The sequence below is a fragment of the Poecilia latipinna genome, unplaced genomic scaffold, assembly GCF_001443285.1.
Source record: "Poecilia latipinna isolate Pla-1442-1.1 unplaced genomic scaffold, P_latipinna-1.0 Scaffold2164, whole genome shotgun sequence".
Taxonomy (NCBI): domain Eukaryota; kingdom Metazoa; phylum Chordata; class Actinopteri; order Cyprinodontiformes; family Poeciliidae; genus Poecilia; species Poecilia latipinna.
In genome coordinates this window covers 68,837-95,095 of record NW_015114780.1, presented here as the reverse complement: position 1 = coordinate 95,095, position 26,259 = coordinate 68,837, and the positions used below count along the sequence as shown (strand labels likewise).

Genomic DNA, 26,259 nt, shown 5'->3' with positions numbered 1-26,259 from the left:
CACTTCTCTCTTCGTCGTGGAGGATGGTTGTTCACAGCGCAGGCAACTTCAGGTAAGGTTCATAGTGTCAAACTGACGCATTGCATATGTCACGGACTGGGTGAAATTTAGAACCTGAACACAGTCCACTTCTCCATGAAGTAACCATTTCTCAACAGCCGAGGGTCCAGACCCTCCAGATGAAGTGAAGCGTAGAACAAGGGGTTGGTTTTTAAGTCTGAAGTAATTTCCTTATTATATACATAAAAATCATTTATTGACTTTGATCAAGTCTGACTTCAGACATTAGAGAAGCAAAAAAAAGAAAAAAAAAAAGAAAAGATCTAGACTTCTAAGTTGCTCTTCAGCTATGGTTTTCTTGAGATACCCTTGAATCAATCCATCAGATCAGTTCATTCATCTATGCAAGATGTTCGATGGATCTGCAATTATAAGTCAATAAAAAAAAAGAACTGCTTTGGTCAAAAGATGAACCAGCCCAGTTTGACCTTCAGCTACTCATAAACTGACTCCCTGTCTCTATTTTATAACAAGGAATTTGAAAGTTATTCAAATGAAATGAATTGGACATTCTAAGGTTCAGGAATGTCTCGCCTCCCCTGGCAAGTCATCGGGGCCTTCAAGGTCTTCAGAGAAGACTAACTATTTCTACTAAATCAACAACAATAAATATGGTAATCATAATTTATGACAGTTTCAAATTAATTCAAACTGTTTTCATAAATGTAACAACCTGACAGAAAAACTAAAAAGTTGATGATTTTCTCATTTCTGTAAGTCATCCTTCCTTTGGAGAAAAACAATTGGTCTGAAATTCTTGGTCTGAATTGTGCAAAAACATACAATTCGTCTCAAGATCCCAACAGATTTCTCACCAACAATTTGTACAGAAACCTTTCTTCCTGCTCTTACTGACCCTGAGGAATGTGTAGAGACAGATGGACATCCAGTTGGTCAGCAGTTTCTCCACCACCGTCTCTGTCCTGCAGGCACACACGGTCAAGATCTCAGAACCGCTTTAAAGGCTCAGTGTACTATGAGGTTCCCGCCCCATCTCCTCCCTTCCTACCTTCGCAGCATGAGTTTGGGGTTCTTGGCCACATACTGCTCCACCAGGTCGTTCAGCAGAGTTTTGAGGATGTCTGTGAAATACTCCAGCTTGCCATGAAGAGCGACGGTCAGCAGCGAGGCCACGTAGGCTCGGTCTCTGGGGGAGAAGGTCCGCTGGCTCTCCAGAGTATGAATGAACTGAAGGGCAGAAAGCAAAGGTGAGATGTAGTTAAAGAACGAGGTAAGTCATGGAACAATTCAGCTGTAAAGCTAGGATGGTTTCATAAATTCTCAGACTTGATTAGACATCAGCCCAGCTAGCATACCCAGGTGAGCTGATGGTTGTTAGCAGGGATGCCAATGGTGAGGATGAGTACCTTGGTGAGGAAGAGTTTGCTGTTGAGCAGGTTGGACAGCTGGACCAGGCCCTGCTCCACCGTCTGCCGCCGACACTCCTGCATGTCCAGGCCTCGCCTCAAGGGCGACTCCCGGTGGCCAGGGAAGAAAATGCGCTCTGCATACATGCGGTAGTCGAGGAAAGGGATACCTGAACCCACCAGGTCGCTGGACATGTCCATCATCTCTGTCATCAGGTCTGGGTGGAGGCGGAAAGGTGGAGGTCGGCTCAATCACCAGATTCTCATATTTTTTAAACACTCATGTTTTCGTTCTTATTCAGAAACAAGGAATTAGAAGATTGTCCTTGTTTAAGCATTGGGCCCAGAAAATGCATCTGATCTATGTTGAACTCCAAAATAAACTCCATCGTAGAAACATGTTGATGTGTTTGTAAGTGAAGTTCTTAGTTTTGAACGTTACCTGTGAACTCCTTCTTGCATCGGTCCCTGACGCTGGTCTCCAGATTCTCCAGCTGGATCTGGACCTTCTTGTAATCCCTGAGAGCCTGCTTACTCTTCCTCCTGTCAGCCCGCAAATGGAAAGTGAGGCAGAACGGTTACCACCACGTTTCTGAGACGGTTCTTCAGATGAAGCCTGGATACGGGTTGGATCGGATCGCGTGCATGATCCCAGAAACCAGCGGAGCTTCAAGTAGGTCGGCACAGGGACGTCCTACCAGCACTTTAACATTTCCCCCTCACCATACGGCCAGGAATAATAATAGTAATAATAATAATAGATCTTAGATAATATGTCAACGGTAAGATAATATTGGTAAAATGCTGCAGATTTGAGATGCCAGACCAGATACTGAGAAGAAATGTGTTTTACAAACCCTAATATTAATAAGGAATTTATCACTTTTATTTTAATTTAAGTTTGCTTGATGGGGACAGACACACATCGACATAGACAAGCTGAACAGAACAGCAGTCCAATGCCTGCATCATAGTGCTAATAGCAAAAGCTATAATTCACAGCACTTGTCCTTCGATGGGCTTTTTAAACAGTACATCTAAAAACCAGTAGAAAATGAAATAATGATTTAAAATTACGCAACATGATGTTGACAACATATATATATGAAACAATGAAACATAAAAACACAAATAATATATTGATTTTTATGTCTATGTTGACACCATTAGGCTTGAAGTGAATAAATGTTGCTTTGAACTTGTGTTTTTGATTTAAAACCAGTTTTGTTCTTCTGCTCTGTTTCTGTACATCAAAAGCATTGATGGACAGAATGATATAAAAATATCACCCATGTTTCTGTATGGCAGATAGAGGAGAGTTATAAAGAACTGGAAGCACAAAGAGCCAGGATCAGTTTGAAATGGATGAACCCAACAAAAGGACACAAAACAGATGACATGGAAACACCTGGTTTAATGAAAACCACACATTTATCAGTCGAAATAATAGAAATGTCCATCTTCCAGGGTTAGTTCTTCTACTGGGTTCACTGGTGCACAGCTGGTCCAGTACTGCCCCTCCATTACCGCCAGGTTAAAGCAGGAAGCCTCACAGCTCACGACTACAGGTTGATTTACTGTTGTCTGTTTGAAATGCCTCACTCTTTCACTCTTGGGACCTTAAGCCTCAAGAAATGCTCAGGTATAAACAAAGGTCAAAGCAATGGAATATTCACTGCAGTTGGCCTCTGTTTGCGGCATGTCGTCCCCTCCTACCATTCCTAACACGACTAACAATTTAAGACTACAGAAATCCAACTGGAGCACCTGGAAGGGGTGTAAGGGTTCAGGTTATTTTAGCCGACAGTACTAACCTGTAGATGAGGACAATCATGAGGACAATGAGGGCGACTATGGACGCCCCGACACCCACTCCGATCTGGGCCTCCAGTGGGAAGGTGGGCGAGCTGAGGTTGTCGTACTGAACCTTACCAAGAGAGATGTTCAGGTGGCCCATCTGAACCTGAAACACACACACACTCTCCTTTAAGCAGACGGTACTCAGGACAGACCGACCAGCTGAAGGAGCGTCTCCTCGGTAGGAGCTGAATGTACGGCGTACTCACAGTGAATTCTGGGAGATTGTCTGAACCCTCACACTTCCTGCAGCTCGGCTGCTGAGGCGGCGGCTCGCAGTACAGATGGTTTCTGGTCAGGGTCTTCACAGCACACACACCCTCCCCTATCAGCACAACCACTTCTTCTTTGGTGATGGCCAGGTCCAGGTTGTCCCCCTGAAAACACACACAGACCCATCGCTTACCTTCAGGTTTTAGCCATGTTTGGGTACAGTTCTGTTCACTAAGCAGATTTCCTAAAGGGTCTGGAATTGACCTTTTCAGTCTCGTGCTACACATTCCAGAAACGGCTTTAGAAAGCAGTTTCCTGGTTCCTGATGCTGGAACACGAAGCCTGAGGTGAGGAAAGAGGACTAGTTCTGACCTCCAGCTGGATGAAGCTGCCGGGGTTGTAACGGTACGCCTTCTGCGGCTCCTGTTGGTTCAGAGGCTTCAGGATCGGGTTGGGCTGGTAGGTGAAGGCCTGGGAGCTCACACTGCTGAAGTTAAAGCACAGGCTGTCCAGCAGGAACTGGACGGAGATGCTGGAATCCAAGATGGAGGAGTTGACGATGGGGGAGCGGCAGAGGATCAGGGAGGAGTTGGTCACCTCACAGAGCTCCAGGACCTGAGGAGGAGAGAAACAAGGTTGGTTCTGGGAACTGGGCTGAAGTTCAGAGGTGACAGATCATTTGCTGCTGTTGCTCCCAAGTAATGGAACAAGTTACTATTGAGTGTCACACAGGCCTCTTCTCTTCCTGGTTTGAAATGTCTTTTAAAAACACACTTTTATTCTCTGACTTTCAACACACTGATCTTGTCTTGTAGGAACCTGAAAATACACATGCAATACACACGTTTGTGTACGTTTTGCATGTCTCTTACATATTTCTGATTTAATGTAAAGCACTTTGTTTACCCTACCACTTTTGAAATGTCCTACAGAAATAAAGTTGATAAATTGAGAACACAGACGTTTGTATTTCTACCCACACTATGACTTTGTATTGACTTCCATTTCATGCATAATCCAGACATTTCCCCTAACCAGTGCTAGTCTACTCCTAACCCTAAACTTGACTAAAACCTGATTCACATCACATCTCCAAGTCTAACCCCTGACCCTACACAAGGGGGTCCACCGCATTGGTCCCCATAAGACGAGAAGATTAGTAAATATGCCAGAAATAGCCATAAAGATGATAGGTAGACAAGTACACACACATATACACACCTGTGCAATGGGGCAGTGTGGCTCTATACAACACACTGGCTCCTGAAGCTTCCTGGGAGACGGCCCCGGCCCTGCTGTCCTCCTCCTCCTCCTGCTCTGGCTGACGGACGTGGTTGAGAAGACGTTCACCACCATGTGTGGCTTCTGCACCACATCCAGGTTGTGGCCGGACACGCTGACGAGGCGGCCGCCGCTGACGGAGGGAGAACAGGAGCTTTAGAGCAGGTCTCAGGTTGAGCTGGGGGGCCACAGCGAGGCGTGGTCAGACTTACTCCAGGAAGCTCTTGGCTGGCCAGGCGCTGCTGATGCTGGGGTTGTGGGTGTAGTTGTAGAGGGGGGCGTGGAGGTGCCGGGGGGTGCTGCCGTAATGCAGCGTAACCCGGAACCTTCCTGCCTCACTGCTGCTGCCGGTCACACACTGAACACTGGAGCTCTGCACCGCTGACACACTGAGGACGAGACACAACTGTCACCAGTGAGGAGTGGGCTTTCCTTCTATTCCCTTACTAATAGAGGAAGGTCAAAGGTCAGTCGGCATTCAGACTGCAGTATGAAAATATTTTTCTTACAAATAAGTGACAAATATGATCCAGTGAGAAATGGGGCCAACAACAAAAACTAAAGTACTGTAGTAATCACTGTAACTTCCTGTTGTCCTGCAGGGCCCGGTTTGGTGTGGCAGGGGCTCAAACCGGAGTCTGGAGATTTTCCATTAGACAGTGCAGCCACTGATTGGTGGATTGACTGCAGGGGCCGCTCTTCCAGATCTCAGTAAGAGAAGTGTTAGAATGTCTCGATGTTTGTAATTTTGACTGACGGCGGGGAAACAGCAACATTTCGTTTGGACGGCAACAATAACCAGCAGCCAAAGCTAACAGCTCAGACTTTAAACAATGAAAACTGTGCATCTCCTCACATTTTACAGGGGACCTCCCCCACTGTGATGGTGAGGTCAGAGGGCAGGCCTGTCAGCAGCTTCCGGCCGCTGATGGTCAGAGTGGTTCCTCCGGCCTTCGGACCTCTTTCAGGTGAGACAGCGGTGACAGACGGGTCCTGAAGAGGACAGGGGGACAGATCAGAGGAGGGACAGCAGAATTAGAATGAAGACTAAACACAGAGCAGCAGGAGGAAACAGCAACAGAGAATTATATTATTATTAGCGAGGGGTGCACCAGTTGCAGTTTTCTGGCTGATCGCCGATCTATAAAAAGCCTGACCTGCCGATTCCCTTTTGTTTTGACTGAAATGTCGCTAAATATAGCAAGAAAGTTGATGAGGGTGACAAACGTGCAGACCTGACCTGGTGAGCCGGTCTGTCAGTCAAACCTCTCTTATAGCAAAGCAGAACAGGACAGCGGTTGATTTTTAGACTTTGCTGAGGTAGATGGGATCGGCTTCACATGTAAGTATCAGCTGGATACTTACAGGAATATTTACTTGAGTGTTCCTCAGACGTACCCATAATAATGTCCAACAATATGCAACAAGAGCAAAGCATAAATCTGGAATCCTGTGTAACATGTTGAGAGGAAGATTTCTGACAGGACAGAAAGACATGAAGGCATCACTGTTCAGAGTGTCAACTGCATGAAACCAGTCCAGCTCAGGGAATCTGCTGGAACTGAGTGGACATGTGCTTAATGCCAGGCTGCACAGCCAACACTTCACATTTCTGCTGGTAGCTTGGATAACAAACTGGATCCTTAGAATATGGGTGGGCGATCCTGAAAATATGGACAGCTCCAAGGAGATTTAAACCTCATTTAAATTGCAATTTATTGTGGCAATAATAAATCCAAATTCTTAGAATAAGTAATTTATCATGATAAATCAGTGACACTTTTGACGCAGTCAGCAGAAAGACATACTGAGTCTGTATCTGGCTGGAAAGTGACTACAGGCTGAATGAACTTTGACCTGTTCCACTAGTAGTTTCTATTTTATGTGAGAGAAATTTTATTGGAAAATTAATATGATAAAGTAAAAAAAAAAAAAAAAAAAAAAAAAAAAAAAAAAAAAAAGCTAGCAGACTGAACCTGGTAGCTGAAGAGCTGGCTGGAGCTGCGCCGGGCCCCTCCACTGACCGTCACAGACACGGGGCCGTCCTTCTCTCCGCCGCTGCTGCCGGTCCGGCACACTATCCTGGAGGACAGGCGTCACACACAGCTCACACACATCCTCAGCATCAGAACTTCCTGTTAGAGTGCAGCAGGCTGTGTGTAGAGCACCTGGAGGAGACCTCGTACAGGTCCAGCAGGACAGCACACGGCACCTCGGCTACCGTCACCGAGTGGACGATGTCCTCAGCCTTCTGGCCCAGGTTGGACCCGGAAATGGTCACCAGGGTGCCCCCCTCCAGCAGGCCAGACAGCGGCTCAATCTGGAGGAAACACGGCAGAGCTGCTCACCACCATCACCGTGGAGACAGATGATGGTTTTTAAAGACAGCTGACGCTATGCTACAGGTTAGTTGAGGTTGGGAGACGAAAGGAATCCAAAATCAACACCAAGATGGTTTTGAGGAAAAAAAGATCCAAGTTCTTCCCCAGAAGGATGTTCTGTCAGGATGCCGTTGGTCTGCCACAGCTACCGGTTCAGGCAGCAACAGAAGGACTCACCGAGTGGATGACGGGAGCCGGACACGTCTGCTGGACTTGTTCACTGCAGGAGTCTGAGTACAGGCATCTAGCTGTGTGGCCGCTGCACCACACACAGCCGTAGCGCTGGTCAGCGGTGTGGCAGCGGCTGCAGTCCGACCGACCCACGGAGCAGTTGTACAGGGTCACTGACGGCAGAACAACAGAGCGGTGTCACACCAACGCTGGGTCTGCAGAACTCTCTAGAAGACTTAGATCTGAACCGCCCGCAGACAGACGTGCCAAAGTTTCTCCACTGTAACCCAACAACAGCTCCACGGTTTCATTTTAAACCCAAAGCGTTCCTGGCGCTGCTGCAAACATGCTAACTATTACTTCTGTATTAGCAACAGCGAGCTAAGGCTAGCATGAATCAACACCAAGTAGTTTCTAGGTGTTTTTACAGATTTTAGCTGCTCTGTTGTTTTTCCGCCTACAGGTGGACAATCAGTCAGGCTGTCTGCTCAGGTAGTCAGCCTGAACAAATGCAGCTGTAACTGTGACAACTGTAGTTTTAACTCAGTGGCTCTCTTGGTTTCCATGTAAGGACTGGGATGCTTTTGCAAGCGGGAATATTTAACCTTTCAGTAACACTTTATTTGAAGTGGTGTCCAAAAGACTGACATCACACTGTCATAAACATAACATCTGTTATGAACATGAAGGAGTCTTCACGAATGTTTATGACTGTTGTCATAAAAGATTAGTCGGAAAATAATACTTTAAATTGACTTTTACTGCAAGTTTTAATGCAACTATGCATTAAAAGTGTCATTATTTACCAACTGACACTTAATGACAACATTAAGTGTCAGTTAATGTTGTCAACAACAGTCACAACCATTCATGAAGATTCCTGCAGTGTCAGTGTTATGCAGACCACTTCAAATAAAGTGTTTCCAAACTTTTTGTCTTTTTTGTTAATGAGGAAATGTTCCTTTCAGCTAGCTGACTGGCAGGGTGCGGCAGACTGAGAAAGCTCTCTTCCCATCACACTGAACATAACTGAAACAGAACCGACCTCAGCTAGCCATGCCGTCTGAACACAGAGCAGAGCAGGCGGGTCTCACCGTGTAGATTAGGAGCGGTATCCACATGAAACGTGTTCCTCCTCTTCACATACACCATGGCGCTGTAGTCCTCCACCACAGCCGAGTACGAGTACTGAACACACAGCGGGGTTGGGTTCAAAGAAAAGCATTCCACACGTTCATCGTGCCTCAGGTGAGGCTGGCATCGCGTCCTTTGGGCTCAGTCTGACTGGAACAGTCGGAGCTCCGTATTCTTTACCCACATCAGAGCCTCCTGCAGCTGCCAGGACCCACTGATCCATCCACACACAGCTCAGTTAAAGTTCATCTGAAATATTGGACGGTGACTGAGTCTTTTTGGGCCGTAATTTAAAAATACAAAATAACTCTACCGTCTAGATCAGGGGTGTCCAAATCTTGTTGTCATGTGGAGTAAAATTACAAAGTCAACAGGACTTTGTTTATCTCCTCAATAATATTTGATACTTTAATGAAACCAATGAAGTAGTCAGATTTGTTGCTGGAAAATAGGGGTGCACCAATTTATCGGCCAGTCGATTTATTTTTCTGTTGACATTTCAGACAAAGAAATTGGTATTTTCCAAAATCAGAATGATGGGGAATTGGCGATCGGCCAGAAAACTACAATCGGTGCATCGCTACTGGGAAGGGAAGAATAAATTATCTTTGAATATTAAATGCATGTTTGGCTTTTTAAAAATAAATTTAGCACATTTTCTAGGTATCAATTGGAAAAATAAAACACAATTTAGTCAATTCTGATAAACAAAATCATGATTTAGGTCACTTTGTCTTTGAAAATTGTTGCTATATTTAGCCAAGTTAGATAAATTCCCTAAAAGCTTATATGAGCGCAGCAAAGCTTGTTTTTGAGTAGAAGTCACCAGACAGAAAGTAAAAAGCCTGTTTGCTTAAAGACAAATAGTTGGTGTTACCAACATTTTCTATCGTAAACATTTTTATTTTTTTTTTTACTTGTGATAAATAAATACAAAGTCTCCATCTACATCAAACATCTGTGCACATAAACAGTGGAATGTGTTTCAAACCTTGTGTGGCTGACAGGTGATGTAGAAATTGGATGGATTCATGTCGTCAGACTCCACAAAGGCTTCCACCACCACCGTCTGGCCCTCGATAACCAGCACACACTCATAGTCCAGCTCTGCATCCTGAACACACACACACGCACACGCACACGCACACGCACATACACAGAAGTTTAACAAATGCCTTTGGGTCCAGTCTGGTTGCACGGACGGATCGGGAGCGTTGCTCTGCACCTGATACAGGTGGAGGTTGCGTGCCAGTAGCGTGATCTTCCTCTCCACCTGGACGGGCAGCAGGGAGGAGCCCTGGACCTTTTCCACACAGGGACATGCAGAGGAGCCCCAGCTGATGTAGGAGCCCTCATCGCCCTGCAGTGAGACACAGTCACACAACGTAACGACCCTGCAGGCCCCGAGCTCCCGCCTGCAGCATGGACTACCAGCTACGAGAGGACAGAGGCGGGTAGAGCAGCCAAACATTGTACTTAAGTAAGAGCAGCGACACTTCAACGTGTTTTTACTCAGTGAACATCCTCCAAGAAATGACTCAAGTAAGAGTAAAAATGTATTTGGTAAAAAGTCTATTCAGGTACTGAGTAAGTGATCACATTATCGATCATTTATTCAATCATTAAAAATCACATAATTAGCTGAATCAGAGTATTAAATTATGTGGAAATTTTGGTATTTTAAAGATCAGAATGAAAATAATTCATATAGATACCGCATTTATTAAATAACACAATCAGGCAATAGAAACATTTTTCCAAGTTTTTTTTTTTTTTTTTCCAATTCAAAATGCATGAAACCTTAGTGAAAACTCCTGATGTGCGTCTGTCTATTTTTTGGTTAAAACAAGTTTCTAAAAAGTTACTCAAGTGACTCAAGTAATTGAGTAAATGTAGCTAGCTACTACCCAACTCTGTGTGAGGATGAGTGCTTTGAAAAAATGTGTTTTAATAAAGTTTTAGACCAACTAATCCTCCTCCCCCATCATATGTCAGACTTGTCTCCAGGCACACAAAGATCTTAAAAACACTCTGATCTCCAGAGAATATTTCTTTGTTTTTCTTTTATCTGGCGTTCAGCTTTTAAGCTAGCCACGCTAACCGCTAACTTTATATACTAGAGCCAGTTTAAAATGTTAACTACGTCATTATTTCGTCTTTGTTTTGAAATAATAGTATCACATATAAATGACAGCTCGTATCTTCGTTAATTTTAAATCCTGGTGGGAAATCTGGATTAGCAGGCCGGACAGAACCTCAGTCATCAGTGGATCGTTGGGAACCGGCTCAGTGGCAGACAGGAGCTCAGATTACTATGTTCACTGTCCAGGTCAGTGGCATCGTCTTTTCATTAAGCCATGTTCTGTGTGTGTGTGTGTGTAGGTGTGTGTGTGTGTGTGTCAGGACGGACTGTGTGACTAAGTTGCTACAGAAACCGACTGATCTACAGCATCAAGAAGGAAAGGAAGTGATGAGAAAAGGTCCATAGTGGAGCAGAGCAGCTGGTGTTGTGTCGTCTAGACACAGCAGACAGACAGGAAGAGCAGTGGCAGAGGAGACGACTGGAGCGTTTCAGTGGGATGTACAGTTTCCAGTTTGAATTCCAGTTAGACGCTGGGAGTAAAGGGAAGGACTGGTGAGCAGGTTAAGGAGGCACAGCGGGCGGACCGCGCGTCAACTCACCGGTAGGAAGGCATCAGCTGGATCATCCTGGTAATCCAGTTCAGGGTTTGAGTCTGTTTCCCTCAGCTGGGCGTATGAGGGTGGGTCACGGTCTTCGCCGTCACCTGACAGCCTGGCTGTGTCCTCTTCTGCGCCCTCAGTCAGCGCGTCTGCTTGCTTCGACTTCCAGGTCTGGTCAGGGTCAAGGTCGAGATCATGGTCTGGGTGGAGGCCTCCTTCTGGGCTCAGTGAGGGAATGGGTGTCAGGTCCAGGTTGGGGGAGGGGTACGTAACAGCTGCTCCCACCACAGAGGTGGTTGTGGGCTGGGGGTCATCGTCAGGTGAGGTCATGCTCAACGTTTCCTCACTAGAGGGCGACTGCGTAACCCCACTCAGGGTGGAGGTGTTCGAGATGACCAGAGGCATCACGGCTTCCTGATCCCCACTAAGGCCATCGGCCCCGGTGAGGGGCAGAACCTCAGTCGCTGCCAAGGCAACTTGGTCAGATTGGCTCCTGGTGACGACGATGAGCCCCCCCACTGCAGTGGACCTCTCCGCCCTGCTGGGCGGGGATGGGGGCGGACCTGAGCTGGAGGGCTGTGGGGGCTCAGTGCTAGGCGCGGGGGAGGTGGCTAACGCCCCGCTGGTTACTATGGCAACAGGAACAAAACTTGTTGTGGCAGCAGTGGTAGCTGATGGCGTTATGAAAGGAGTGAAGGTTGTCATGGTGACTGTAGCCGCTGTGGTAGTAGAGGTTGGGATGGTTTTCATGGGTTTGGCGGTGGGGGGGGGAGATGTGGGGAGTTTAAACTGAGGAGGGGAGGAGGGGGGAGACACATGAAGGAAGGGGGGGAAGACAAATCAAAAACTTACAGAAAAATGGAAAACAGAACTGAATTTGCTGTGCTAAACGCATGCATGGACACATTAGCTGCGACAAACACCCAGGTTAGCTTAGCCTGGAGGAACGCTGCCTTAAAACCAGCTCATTACGTCACAGAAATGACAAAATGGCTGCCAGTGAAATGGGCATCGTACGTCATTTTCACGACTCGCGGAGCTACAGAGTGTTAAGGTGGAGTGTTTGTGGAGCGCTGGCTGTGAGCAGAGAAAGGTCCGCTCGTGGCGGAGCGAGCAGCCACAGAGTGCTACGCTCTCCTCTGCTGTTACTGCGACTTACGTGCTGGTTGTAGATGATGGCGCCCTCCTCGCACACGGCCTTGTGGGTACAGGAGTGCTGGTGAACGCACCAGTTACAGCCCCATTTGCTCAGCACGCATCCACGGCAGCTGCACACAGACATAACATCAGAGACGGTGACATTGGGGGACCCATCAGCACACAGCAGGAAATATGGCAAGAAAAAGCTCCAAGTGAAACTGCACAGCCTTTAAAACACGTTAACATCCTCGTTAGCACCAGAAAGTGTGGAAAAGTAGAATCTGAAGATGAAACCAGGCAGGATATTTCATCAAGAGAATGACCCCAAACACACCACCACAGCCCGGTGGGGCTCATTTCTCCATACGGAGAAATGTTGAAGCCTCCACCACCAAATGGTCCCACAACCAGTTACTTCCTGTGGCGTTCTACATTATGTCACATCAGCTAATCGTGAACTCAGCTGTATCGACTACTTATGCTTTTATCCACATCTGGCCTGGATTTCAGGTTCATTGTAAATGTGTTTACATTGAAAAATGCTGACATGCTTAAAAGACATGAAGTTACATAAAAACAGGACAAAGTGTTAAGATCAGCAGCAGACAGACGAGACGAGCGCTGAGCGGTGACTTACGGAGAGCTCCCCGACTGCTGCTTCACTGCCATGCAGTCGTAAAAGGTGAAGTCCCTGGCTGTTACCGTGACGTCCCCGAAACGGACAGACAAGGTGAGAGTGATGAAATCTGATGGCAGAACACACACACACACACACACACAGAGTGAACATCATCTCTTAACCAGGAAACCAGGAAAGCTTTAGCCAGGCTTATCAACTCTGAGTCACATCATATCAGTACTATGATGGGAACATCATTACTATCATCATCATCATCAACTTCATAAAGCGCTTTAACACCAGCAGGAACTGAAACAAAATGCTGAACATGAGCAATAAATAAAATAAATAAATAAATAAATAAATAAGATAAAAGAAACCATAAGAATAAAGCAACAAACTAAACACATAATAATGAATAAAAAAACTCAATTCAAAACACAATCAGATGGCACAGATAAAATCAATACCAATAAATAGCAGTGCACCGATTGCTGATTTTGTGGCCGATCTTTAAAAAGCCTGACCTGCTGACCCATTCTGATTTTGGCCGATTTTGATAAAATAGCACAAAAGCTCAAATCAAGCATCTTTATGACATTACTAAAACAAAAAAATCTTCATGTCTGTGTGACAGATTTTGGAAATGTCTCCTGATTTGTAGGACCTGCTTTATGTGGAGCTGCTTCTGTTGCTACAATGTTTTATCACAGCCTTAAAGGCTGAATGAACAAATACGACACAAACAGAAATAACGTCATACATGTGATTATGCAGTAGACAGTACATAAACAGATTTAAGCAGAACTGTGCATATTAAGATGCAGATTAGTGGCCACTGTCCTAGCTGGTTTAGGTAAGATGGAGTGGGTTCGATTTGATTTAGCTGTGTGTGCATATGCAGCGCGTGTCTATACAAACATATCTGCACACACACTCACACACAGAGGTTAATCCCAACACAGCAGGGGTCCAAATCCCTTAGTCACAAAACCAAAAAGCTCATACCAGTAATTAAAATCCCTCAGTTGGAGGTTCAAAGCGATCAGACTCAACAAGCAGCGAATGCTGGTGAATAAAAACAAACAACCTCAGGCCTCTACACAGAACAAGCTGGACCCACCCTGTCCAGGAGGCACCATGGGTATTCTGCTGGAGTCCGGAGATTGGCAGGTGACTCCGGCCTCGGTGACGGCGGCAGGACTGCGGCTGTCCTGGAACAGGCAGGAGTACGACTCGCCCTGTTCCAACACGGGGAGTCCTGGGACGGACAGGGACACCTGAGGACAGGGGAGCAGCAGCACCGCAATTAGATTGTTACACATGGTTCAAAAGATGCAGAGGAGGAGGCTTGGTCGCTTTCCCACATGGAAATTACAAACAAATGTGTGGAGAGACAAAACTCAGCACCTGCGATTCACTAAGCAAACAGCTGGGAGCCTTCCTTTGGAAAGCTTCAGCTGTGTAAGCCTGGAGAGGCGGGCGTGATGTTCCAGCTACTGACAGCAGAACAAAGAGCAGACGACTCTGTCAGAATCAGCCGGGCTGACCCGACTGTGTGCTTAAACAAATACTACAATGCAAAAACACAACACCTTAAGTACTTTTGGTCTAGTTCCAGGTGAAAATGTCTTTAGCACACTTGAAATAAGACAATAAACTAACTTACAGGTAAGTTTTCAGCAAGAAATACGAGTCTGTTTTAAGTAAATGATTCCTTAATATTTTTTGTTTTTTTAAAGTTTTAGTTCCATTGGCACTTATGGGAAGCATGTCCTGTTATAAGTGAAAAAATCTGCCAGTGGAACTAAAACGTTTTCATCAATATTAAGGAATTACTGACTTAAAATAAGCTCCTTTATCTTGCTGAAAGGCTACTTATAAGTTAGATTTGTCTTATTTCAAGTGAAGACATTTGCAGTAGAAACTGGAGAAAAATTACTTGTTAAGTTTTTGTGTTTTTGCAGTGAACACTGAGAGAACTGGCTGCTCTTTATGGGGCCCAAAGCCTGGGCCCCATGAGAGGAGGCGCCTTTTTGGGGCTAGCAGTTAGATTTAGGATTAAGCTGCAACTGAATTTAGATTCAGGGCTAGATATGTTCTGCTAATGGTTAGCCTGCAGAAATGAATGAAAGTCAATGCAAAGTCCCTGTGAAGATACAAAAACATACTGTGTGCGTGTGTGTGTAAGAATGTTTAGTAGCGGGCGTAGGGACCCACATCCCCCCCGCTCCCTGTTGGACCTGAGAACGACATGAGGACATCCAGAGCCAGAAAGAGTCCACATGCTCCAGACGAGCCAACCAATCAGAGCGGAGCAGCTCCAACCCCCCAGTGAGCTCTAATCTCATCTCCACAGACCTCCATGGAGTGCAGACCGCGGCTGGATGGAGGTCTAGGTCATGACTCCCAGCGATTATCTCCCAGATAAAATGACTTTTCCCCGGGCTGGTTAACTAAATGGCAACCTTAAAACGGGCCCAGTAGAACCGGCTCTGTTCACAGAGTCTCTACTCTGATAAAAAAAAAAAGTTTTACCATGTAACTAAACATAGTTAGTTACTTTGCTTTGTGAAAGTAAGTGACCCTACCGTCCTGCTCTCCTCCCGGCTGATGTTGAACGGGTTCAGCTCCTGAACACTCAGACACTGCTGCTCGATGTCGAAGCTCCACAGCCACTGGCCGTCTTGGTCCCCACGACCGCACTGCGACCTCAGCACACACCTGCAGAGGAAAGGCAAACACACACTGTGTCACACTATCGCCACAACCCACTCTGGAGTCAGACTCCCCCTCACCGCACTGGTAAAGGAGCTACAGAAAACTGGACCCTTTTAACGCATAAAATGAAAAAAAAAATGAGGTGGAAAAAATAAGAGGTACAATTAAAGTTGTTAAAGACAGAAAAATAAAACATTACAATCCATCTAAGGGATAGAAATCTGTTTCCATGTCTTCAGTGTTCTTCTTCCAGCTCTTTGAGGGCGGGAGTTCCCCCAAATACAAAATATTTCAAAAGAAAAATGACGACTCAGATTACATCGAGATAATAAATAGGCTATTCATGCAAGAAAATTCTGGTTGAATTAAAACAGATTAATTCACTCCGGCTGAAAGGCAATGACACTGCAAAAAGACAAAATCTTACCAAGTATTTTTGTCTAGTTTCTAGACAAACTTAGTCTTAGTACAAGACAAAAAATAACTTCTAAGAAACTTTTCAGGAAGATATAGAAGCTTGTTTTAAGGAAATAGTTCCTCAATATTGTCCTAATGTTCCATTGCCAAATTATGTTATTTATAACATGGGGAACATGTCTTGGTACAAGAGAAAAAATCTAGAACTTATTCATCAATATTAAGGAATTATTGACTAAAAACAAACTCCTATATCTTGCTGAAAAAATACTTGTAAGTCTTGTCTTATTTCAAGTTTCTAAGATGTTAGCACTAGAAACTGGATCAAAATTACTTGATAAGATTTTGTGTTTTTGCAGTGCAGCAGAAAGGAAAGTATGAACAAATGAATGAAGGATTCTGATTGTTGTTTTCCCTTCATAAATAAAAACACTGTTTGAAAACTGCTTTTTAGTATTTACTGAGGTTATCGCTCTCTCATGTTATTAGTTCAATCATCTGAAATATTACATGTGAAGAGGGAAAAAAAAAGTAAAAATAGGGAGAAATCTCCATTGTCTCTTTTCACAAGAGTGAGACAGAAAAAGACCCGTTTCCAAAATGTTTTGTGAAGAACACTAAAGTTGCAGATGATAAAGAGGGGGAAACGTCAAACAGCAGACATGCTTCGACATGGAGCCTAACAGAGCGACAGAAGTTTGGGATTGGTTGTGTAACGATCAGTCTGGAGGTGACTGAACTGTATTCATGTTAAAAAGAAAAAAAAACATCTGAGTCATGGTGTAATCAGGCTGCTCTTTTTGAATGAACATAATCACATCAAATGGATGACTAATTACTGGGTGACTATCGCTTCCTCGTCTTGCTAGCGGCTCTCTCACCTTCCCTCCAGGACGCACCACCCGCAGTAGGGATCATGAGCCAGCAGACAGGAGTGGCAGTCTGGGTGCTGCTGGCATTCGGCCACCGGCCTCTTCTGCAGCTGCAGCCAGGACAAAACAATCACGCTCATTTGTGCAAATCAGCCACACTAAGCTCCTAAAAAAAATCTGATTACAAACAATAGATGGCCCACATTCCCCCAGTGCAACAAAGAAAAATCGAGAATACGGTGGCCGGAATAATCCCAACTGCACACACATTGCTGGAATAACTGGAGCAGAAAGCAAAGAGTCATTTCCTGCTTTGCTTTGTGCCCGCAGCGCGGCCGAGGGGCGGTGTGGCCGGAGTATGTACCATGTCGCGGGTCATGATGAAGAGGTGCTCCTCCTCCTGGTCCAGAACCAGGTCCGAGCTGATAGGCGTGTTCTTCTGGATGGAGACCACCGAGTACTCCTCCACCTTGCCATTTGGCCCCAGGAAAACCTGAGGAGAAACAAGAGACCGGTCTGATCCATCTGTGGAGCAGCAACCTGTCTGCACGTTACAGAAGGCATGACTGGGCCAAACGGCATCAGAGCTTTGAGAGGCAGAAAAAAAAAACTACAAACCAAGACAGGAAGGATTTCAGGCATGTGGCTGAGGAATGTACTTTCATCACTCATAACTGCTGAATAGGGTTCCACCAATTTATCAGCGCCGATTTCCTTAATTTTGGGAGATCAGTGATCGGCCGATACTTACATGTGAAGCCGATCTTATCCACCTCAGCAAAAGGTCTAAAACTGAACCACTGTCCTCTTCTGCTCACCAATGAGAGAGGTTTGACGAACAGACCGGCCCACCAGGTCATGTCTGCATGTTTGCAGTTAACAACACTCTTTCCTCTGTTGCCAACTCAGCAAATTTCTTGTTGTATTTAGCGACATTTCAAACACATAAATTGGTATTGGCCAAAATCAGCAGGTCAGGTTTCTTAAAGATCGGTAATTGGTGATCGGCCAGAAAACTGCAATCAGTGCATCTGTACAACCAAACTTCACTATGAATTTTAATGTTATTTCTCCACAGTAAAATTAAATCCATCTGAAAAAGACAGATTTGTAATCTCTTGATGAAATGAGAGAATCTTTTCCATCTCTGTTTTTTTACTGATCACAACAAAATGAAACATCCAGAAGAATGTGTGTGTGTGTGTGTGTGTGTGTGTGTGTGTGTGTGTGTGTGTGTGTGTGTGTGTGTGTGTGTGTGTGTGTGAAGGTGTGCAGCAATAACAGCGCACAACCCCGAGTACAGTATGCTGCTATGTACAAGAGATAAAGTCCCATACACGGTGAATCTGACGTAACTGCATAGAAACATATTAATGGAGTCAGTGTTCCTTTTGTAATGCTCCTTCACTACGGCTAGCCACTGAGGACAAAGACTCCAGTGTGTGCAGGAGGTCTCTCAGCCTGTAAAATCCTCATGTCATCATTGGTACCCAGGTCCTTCCCTGACCTCGAAGCTGACGTTATTGAGGGAAGTTTTAGACACAGACACATAGATTTATTGATGCCCCGAGGGGGAACTGTCCAGTCACAGCAGCAGAGAACAAGGCAGCCGAACAAAACACAATCTGTGCGAACTCATCATCTAAAAACAACTAGACACGGTAAATTCATCATGGCTAGGTGGAGTGTTGTGCCTGTTCATGTGCTGCGCCTCTGGAAACGATTCACGTCGCTTCACTTTTTCCACAGTTTGTCATGTTCCGACCTTAATCCTAATTGGATTTAATTCATTTCTTGCCCCCCATAAATGCCAATGTGGAAATCTTTTTGAGTGCTTTTCACATTTGTTAAAAACAGAACATGAAGAAATCACGTAAAATCACGGTGCTGGAAGCATGTGATGTGACTCCATCAAGAGTCAGTCTGATTTCATCCAGAATGTGAAGAATGTGATATGATATGTCGTGGTCGCTTCAGGTGATGTTTTGTTCAGCCATGTCTCTGAGCTCTGAACATCTTCAGCTACAGTCATGGAATATGATAGAACTGGAGGATAATGGCTTCCTGGTAGCTTCAAGTATCGTTCTAAACAAATCCTTGGCAGATAGTTTGTGTCTTTTTTTCCTCAAGTTTCTTGCAGCCCGGTTGACAATTGGCAACAAAAACCTTTTATGGTTCTGTGATGACGCTCCAATAACTTGTAGAGCGCTGCATCCCTCTGGAAGACTTCTAGTACATTTTGACAATCCAGAGTCAATAAAATCTCTTTTGGGCCTATTTTGACAAAAAAAAAAAAGATGTATGGTTGCTCTGATTGTAGTTTTCTAACTGGTTGTCAATTATAATCTTTAAAAACTGCCAATTCCAGTTTTGGCCAATAAAATTATTTTATCTGAAATGTTGCTAAATATAGCAAGAAAGTCACTGATTTGACTTTCTTGCTGTATTTGCTATCTATCTTGATGAAGGTTATTTGGGTCTCAAATCAGCATATAAATGTTCCCCATAAGAACCCAAATTCCAGTTAGAGACGTCACTATATGCTTCTTGGATGGACATTATTTTGGCAATTGATGCCACAGTTCTTTGCTTCATATGCATCATAATCATTCTTCTATGGCGTTACTGGCTGGACTGTCACCTTGTGGAGTTTCCCCTTGGAGTCTCCAAGGAAGGCGATGGTATATCCCTCCCTCATGCTCACAGCCACAGCAGTGAGCCGGGCAGACGGGCTGTCCAGTATGGTGTCCACTAGCACTGGGATCCGGCTGGCCATGGGGCTGGGAGTGTGGTCAGATCCACAGGGGTAAGCATCCAGGGTGTTCTGAAATTCAGAACAGAACCATAAGAAGACAGTCGCATTGACGAGTCACTTAACCAAGGCTGAATACTGAAAGAAGACAATTCACTTAAACACAAAATACCTACATACCTAACTACCTACCTACGTAGGTATATAGGTATACCTCGCTATATTGGTAGGTATGTATCTACCTACATCCATCAACTCACCTACTTTCCTGCCTCCTTCCATCCCTCTTTCTCCCGGCTCATTTGGGCTCCACATAAAATCTTTGAACTAATTTGTCTTGAATTCCTCTGCAGCAACACCAAAAGCCAAAATGTTTCCCAAAGTGTTCCTGATGGGGCCCATAAAACTCTGGCAGGACTTCTTGGGAACAGTTTGTGGTTTGAGGATGAAATAAAACTGGACACAGTCACTATAAATCTGAAATAGGATTTGATTTTGCCTTCCCAGTTTGGGAAGAGGGAGTCTTGACTCTTCTTGTTGCAGAAGCTGTATTTTTAAACGAGACCGCTCCCCATTGGGTTCATTGCCTCATCATTAGCAATGAGAGATGGAGGCAATGAACCCAAGAACTCTGGAAGCAACTTGTTTTGATGGATTCTATGTTAATATGATGACAGGAACAGCTTTTGTGGTAGCAATACTCACCCTTCATGCACAAAACAAATATAGTGTGAGTGCTTTACAGGAAAATTAGATTCCTGCTCTTTCCTGCACAACTGTAGAGCACATTCAGCAAAGCAGAATACATCTTTAAAAACAGCAGAGCAGACATCATGAAAGGAAAATGTATTATGGGATGTAAAAAATAAAGAGCCAGGTCTGGGAATATGTCATAGCAGCTTCAGCGGTGCCTGGACACTAGCTGGTTTGGCTGATGGAAGCCTGTGATTACGCTGTAACGACTAATGAGTTCCGAGTATATCCGGAGTACCTATAGCCATAAATATAGAGGCCAGACCAGAGCCAAGATACATCTTGGTTATTCATTATCACTGTGAAACTTCACATTTCATCACCAGGAACAAATCCGCACTCTTAATGGCTTAAACCTTTTGTCCAAATCCACCCAGGGTGCAGATGGACCTTCCTGGCAAAGACGGAAAGTTGAGACAGATTGTTTATTTGCAGGGAATCAAGTAAAGATTTAACGTTGTAATCATGTCGTAAATCTGCTTTTTGGCTTTAATTCTCAGAGGTTGCCTCCTTTCTGCAGTTTGCTGTGGTTTTCCTATTAAGATCTCTCTATTATGACGGAAACAATAATCTTCTCCATTCTCATCAAATAGTGATCTCATGCCAAACAATATACATTTATCTTTAACGAGAAAACAAGCAAAGAGAAAGAAAACCACAAGTAGTCGACTAAATAAGAGTCGACTCAAGTTAAACAGTTATCTCAATTCCAAAGGTCGCTACAGTGGACCTCCAGGTATTCATGGGTTTGGGGCTACAAGTAACTGCCTATTTTTATAGTTCAAACACCAAATATACCTTAAAATGCTTTAATACACACAGAGGAAACCATATTAGCGCTCACACAGTAACTAGCATCCAAAGATCTTACTTATCTCTGAATTTGGGGGTACAGCCAATCAGCACCATGGAATGTGAATGGTGCTACTGGATTGGCTGCTAGGTGAGTTTTCCACAAAACTACAAATTTCAAGAAAACTGTCTATTTTAAAACTTCAGTTGAACCCAAAGTGATTGGATTGCGTGTACAGAAGCCCACTTTCCCCTCAGACATTCCCCTTAATAGTTGAGCGTCGTCACAGAGAACAGATTTATGGTGCGTTGTGCTTACCTCTGGAAGGTTGGCACAGTTGGACTTGACTTCATATTCAATGTATGCCGCCTCCGCTCCTCCTTCTCTACCCATTTGTGTGTAGCACAGGTCTCTAGTTGAGTTAATCCTGTGGTCCACATCTTCAAGGTTGAACATGCACAGAGCGGAGTCCTCGCTCGGCCGAGACGATGAGGTCAGATGAGTTGAGAAGACTCCGAGAAGGATCTCTGAATCTTGACCCTTAACCCTGTCCTTGGAGTACCCGAGCTGGACAGCTTGCAGGAGGTTGTACATTTTACCAGCCCTGGAGCGACATGTCAGCGGCACCTCTACGTACGAGTAATAGGCCTGGTCATCCAAACATACACGCGAGACATATGTGCGGTACTCCCTTGACTGTGACTTCAGGTCCCGCCTGTAGAAGAAAAAGTACACATGGTGCCGATGGGCGAACGAGGCCACAAAGTGGTGATCATATTCTGAGAGGCGGCCTGCGACGGCCAGCTTGGCGGTCTCCTCGTAGGAAAAGATGGGGGCTTGGGCTAGGTTTCGGGTGGAGATAGGTGGATGGCTGCTGGTATAACCTCGTCCCACAAACAGAACCGGCTGTCTGTCAGGGTGAGAGCGAACCACAAGCCCGACGGTGCTAACATTGGGGTGGTTGGCTGCTACATACTGAGTGTCCACTGGCTTGTCTGTGGAAAAAAGCACTACATTGATTGATGTCAGGTTACGCTTCTGGCATATTCCTTGGTTGACACTCCCACAGGTAATAAGTTCCATAGAGTAAGGGTCAACCAGCAGGAGCTTGTTGTGATTGCTGGTCTCCTTTGCTTGAGGGCAGTTGGTTTCTGTCACAGGGGGCAAACAGTCCGGGCTGTCGATAACGGGTCCAGTGTCGTTCCGGAGCTTAAGCTGAAGTAACGGATCTAGCTGGAACAGCTGATCTCGCGCCCCAATGTAGACCCATCCTACACTGGGGTCAGGATGCAGGGCCAGGTGCTCGAATATCGTGTTGTTCCATTTAAAAGTGGGATAAAGGTCAGAGTGGGAAGACACCGATCCCTGTGCAACACCTCTGGATGGCGAGCTAAATGGCCGAGCAAAGATGGCAACAAGCAGGAGGCACCGCAGAGCGTGGAGCATTAACACTGAAGCAGAACACGCTGTCCCAGGAAGCATGGCAGTAGAGCTGAGGGAAAGAAACAATTTCAAATATCAGAAAGCATGTCAACCTCCAGTACAACACGACTGCTAAAGGTTTTGCCATCGTTTCCTGTGCACTTCTGTAACATTGGCAGTACTGCTCATACAGCAGATCAGGCACATTACCTCAACAAGACACATTACAACTTGCAAAGATATTTGATCTGACTGAGATTCTGATGGTCTCCCAAGACACAAGGACCTATTACAGACTTGGATCTATGTTCAGAAAGATGTGAGTTGTACTTCTACTGTGGTTCTTTGCTTATTGTTATATTGTATAAACTACTCAAAGTCTTAATTTTTCTACAGCGTTTTCTGTTAATCTAAGAGCAAAGAGTTTTAGGGGTTCACCAAGGATGCGACCTCTGACACTACAGGACTTATGGCTTGTTTTTAAGCATTTTATTGGTTCTGGTTTAAAACTCCACATGTAATTATGTTAGTAGTCGAAGGTATGCCCGATTCCCTGCAAAAACAAAATCTTACCAAGTAGTTTCTAGTGCAAATATCTTAGTACACTTGAAATAAGACAAAATTAACTTACAATTAACTTTTTGGCAAGAAATATGAGCTTGTTTAAGGTCAGTAATAATTCCTTAATCATTGATGAAAAAGTTTTTCCATTGGTAGATTAAATTTCACTTACAAACAAGATTTTCCCCCCAATGTTTTTAGTGAAATAATCTTCCACTGGAACTAGTACTTTTCCATCAATATTAAGGAATTATTGACTTAAAACAAGCTCCTATATCTAACGGAGAAGTTATTTGCAAGTTAATTGCGTGTTATTTCAAGTGTACTAAGATATTTACTTTAGAACTGGGGCAAGAATACTTGGTAAGATGTGGTTTTGCAATGTTTGATGGTTTCAGTTTGTTAAATAGATGAATCACACATTGATCATTAACAGGAAAGTAAACCTCTTGATCTTTTATCAGGAGAAGAATACAAAAAAATGAGGCTTTAATCAGTCAGACAGCACCGGACAAACTTTGTAAACTTAAAATTCTCTCTCTACACAATGATCTCACCATTTGTTTGCAGTGGTGCTTTACAGAGGTATGTTACCTCTCGACCTCCCAGATGCTCAGGCTCAGGTCATAAACGCATCCTTCTGGATAACACCTGCAGCACAAGGAAAGACGAGATGAATCAGAGGTCTCAGTTCATAAACAAGCTGTGATTCACAACCAAAACCCAGAGTTATGTCAGCCTACACTGGGAGGGCGAGCCCGGAGCTCGTCATGTTTAAACTACTTCAGGTTTCTTTTTTCCCTGGACTTCATTCACAGATTTTTCATACCCTGTTCAGACAGGATTTTAAGTCGAGAAGGGGCAGGAGACTACTACAACCAAAAACACAGATACCTCTTCAAGCACATCAGCTCTGGATGAGATTATCTGGAGCCATCTTTGTAGTCGTTCATGTTGCTATAGGCTTAGACTACTGGAGAGTAATGAAAACTAACCACCTTCCTCACTCTTCCTCATTTCATCTCCTGCTCTCCAACCTGCATTATTTGCTGTTATTTCAGCTGTTATTGAAGTTCTTCAAGACATTAACTGTAAAAATGTTGTTCTAGAAAAAGACTGAACTCAATTTAACACACATCTGTCTTGCATGTGGAACTCATCCAACACAAACAAAGAGGGATGTCTCCCTTATTCACAAACGGGAGTAGAAAGAGACGTGGACACTCACATTAGGAAGCAGGATTATAAGAAATGCCTGGTGGCAAGATTTTACAGTCGTCTAAAACTTGAGCAAACATACCTGCTGATAAAGCAGCCATTAAGACAAACAGCAAAGACAACACACAACACAGAGATTTTAACCAAGAAAGTTCAGCTGTCAGACAGGAGCTGCTTGAGATCATACGTGAGTTCAGAGTAAGCAAAAATGACAGACAAGGAAGAAGCCAACAGAGATAGTTTGTGGACTGTTGTTAGCAGAAAAAGCTGCACGTTGGCAGTGCAGTTGTTTTGTCTTCTGTACTTTGAACTCCCCTCCATGGTCCCGTCTCCTCACTTTCTGACTGGTCACATGTCACATTCAACAGGCTGTGTTCCCGTTCGTCCTCATGGGGGAACAAAACACACGATGTCAGGCCAAGACGATCCAACATGTTGAATGTTTCTGACTGAGATGGGAGCAGTCCCATCTGAGCGTACCAGATCACTCTGAACACAAGTCAGTGGAAGACCTCTTATCTGTAGAGCCATCACTATAATGGGGAGAGTCCTTCAGAGTATCAGATGGGGGAGATCGGGTCAAAAAGTCAGCATAACTATCTAGTTGTGTGAACCAAGCTTAACACACTTCACTCTGACGGTTCAATGCATTGCATTTCTAGCTCTCTACAGAAGAACTGCAGAGAGCCCTTTAGACAGGGCCTGTGGTGAGTTGGAGCACACACACTCATATCATGTACATGCAGCTGTTCAGCAAATGACAAACTCTAGAAATACACAGATTTCTTTTGTTATATAAGTATTAAGTGTCATTCATTATAGTCTTAAAAAGAAACAGTGCACCGGTTGCAGTTTTCTGGCTGATCGCCGATAACCGATCTTTAAAAAGCCCGACCAGCTGATTCTGATTTTGGCCTATACCAATTTTTTTTGTCTGAAATGTTGCTAAATATAGCAAGAAACTCGCTGAGTTGCAACAGTGGGTTGACTATTGTTAACAGCAAATGTGCAAACATGACCCGGTGGGCCGGTGTGTCAGTCAAACCTCTCTCACAGGAAAGCAGAAGAGGACAGTGGCTGATTTTCAGACCTTTGCAGAGGTAGATAAGATCGGGGGATAAGATCAGCTCCTCCTATTTTGGGAGCTGATCACCGATCTCCCAAAATAATGGAAATCGGCACCAATAAATCGGCTGGTCGATAAATCGGTGCACCCCTTTTAAAAAGGTCATAAATTTCAGTTGATATGACCTGCAGAAACTGTGTGAAATGCTCCCACTGGATGGGTATTAGTTGCAAACTAAATTATAGCCTTGGTGTCCCTGGAAAAGAACAAGAAGTAAATTAGAAGATTAGGAAGGGAAACTGAAGAGATCATCTCTGTTTTGACACGTAAGCGTGCGGTTTCGTGTTCACGCAGGGAAACGGCATGGAATGGTGCCTGGTTGTGACAGCTAAATTGCACTAAATTCTCCTTTTCTATCTAAAATAGACACATAGAGCACATCATCCCCAAGCCCCAGTTTCCAACTTTCCCAACGTGATTTCCTTTGCCTTTCAGCATTCCATCACTTGCAAAATGGATCTCTTACAAGTTCAGGCAGATCTGCTGGAAGCTCATAGGATGAGGAGCTGGACAAAAGTTGAAAAAAAACAAAAAAAAAAAAAAAGCCTGAAAAGGACACCATTCATTCCAGCAGTGGAGAGCTCACTCATTCAACACACACACACACACAGACAGACACACACACACACACACACGCACACGCACGCAACCCCCCTCACCCCCCCCCCCCCCCAAACCACTCAAAAGACCCCAATCACAACCTCCCATAACTCAGCAAA

The 26,259-nt window shown here is 44.6% G+C and overlaps 1 protein-coding gene across 4 annotated transcripts in view; it reads right to left on the bottom strand.

Annotated features, from left to right (window-relative positions):
* The window catches only part of plxnb1b (plexin b1b), a 68,684-nt gene that overhangs the window by 6,475 nt on the left and 35,950 nt on the right, over nt 1-26,259 (bottom strand). For 3 of the 4 annotated variants that reach the window (XM_015017586.1, XM_015017589.1, XM_015017588.1), the window contains 26 exons: nt 23,754-23,847; nt 21,532-22,705; nt 19,557-19,739; nt 17,280-17,408; nt 16,925-17,025; nt 15,497-15,629; nt 14,029-14,185; nt 12,924-13,032; nt 12,306-12,414; nt 11,147-11,935; nt 9,690-9,824; nt 9,456-9,578; nt 8,425-8,518; nt 7,337-7,503; nt 6,947-7,098; nt 6,755-6,860; nt 5,635-5,771; nt 4,991-5,167; nt 4,719-4,911; nt 3,870-4,112; nt 3,494-3,661; nt 3,242-3,390; nt 1,870-1,970; nt 1,428-1,645; nt 1,070-1,248; nt 917-983 (listed from right to left, as the gene is read on the bottom strand). In XM_015017586.1, the coding sequence (XP_014873072.1) occupies nt 917-983; nt 1,070-1,248; nt 1,428-1,645; nt 1,870-1,970; nt 3,242-3,390; nt 3,494-3,661; nt 3,870-4,112; nt 4,719-4,911; nt 4,991-5,167; nt 5,635-5,771; nt 6,755-6,860; nt 6,947-7,098; nt 7,337-7,503; nt 8,425-8,518; nt 9,456-9,578; nt 9,690-9,824; nt 11,147-11,935; nt 12,306-12,414; nt 12,924-13,032; nt 14,029-14,185; nt 15,497-15,629; nt 16,925-17,025; nt 17,280-17,408; nt 19,557-19,739; nt 21,532-22,695 (5,283 nt within the window). In that variant the 5' untranslated portion in view covers nt 22,696-22,705; nt 23,754-23,847. The remainder of the gene's footprint in view (nt 1-916; nt 984-1,069; nt 1,249-1,427; nt 1,646-1,869; nt 1,971-3,241; nt 3,391-3,493; nt 3,662-3,869; nt 4,113-4,718; nt 4,912-4,990; nt 5,168-5,634; nt 5,772-6,754; nt 6,861-6,946; nt 7,099-7,336; nt 7,504-8,424; nt 8,519-9,455; nt 9,579-9,689; nt 9,825-11,146; nt 11,936-12,305; nt 12,415-12,923; nt 13,033-14,028; nt 14,186-15,496; nt 15,630-16,924; nt 17,026-17,279; nt 17,409-19,556; nt 19,740-21,531; nt 22,706-23,753; nt 23,848-26,259) is intronic. The other variant, XM_015017590.1, reaches the window with a different exon arrangement.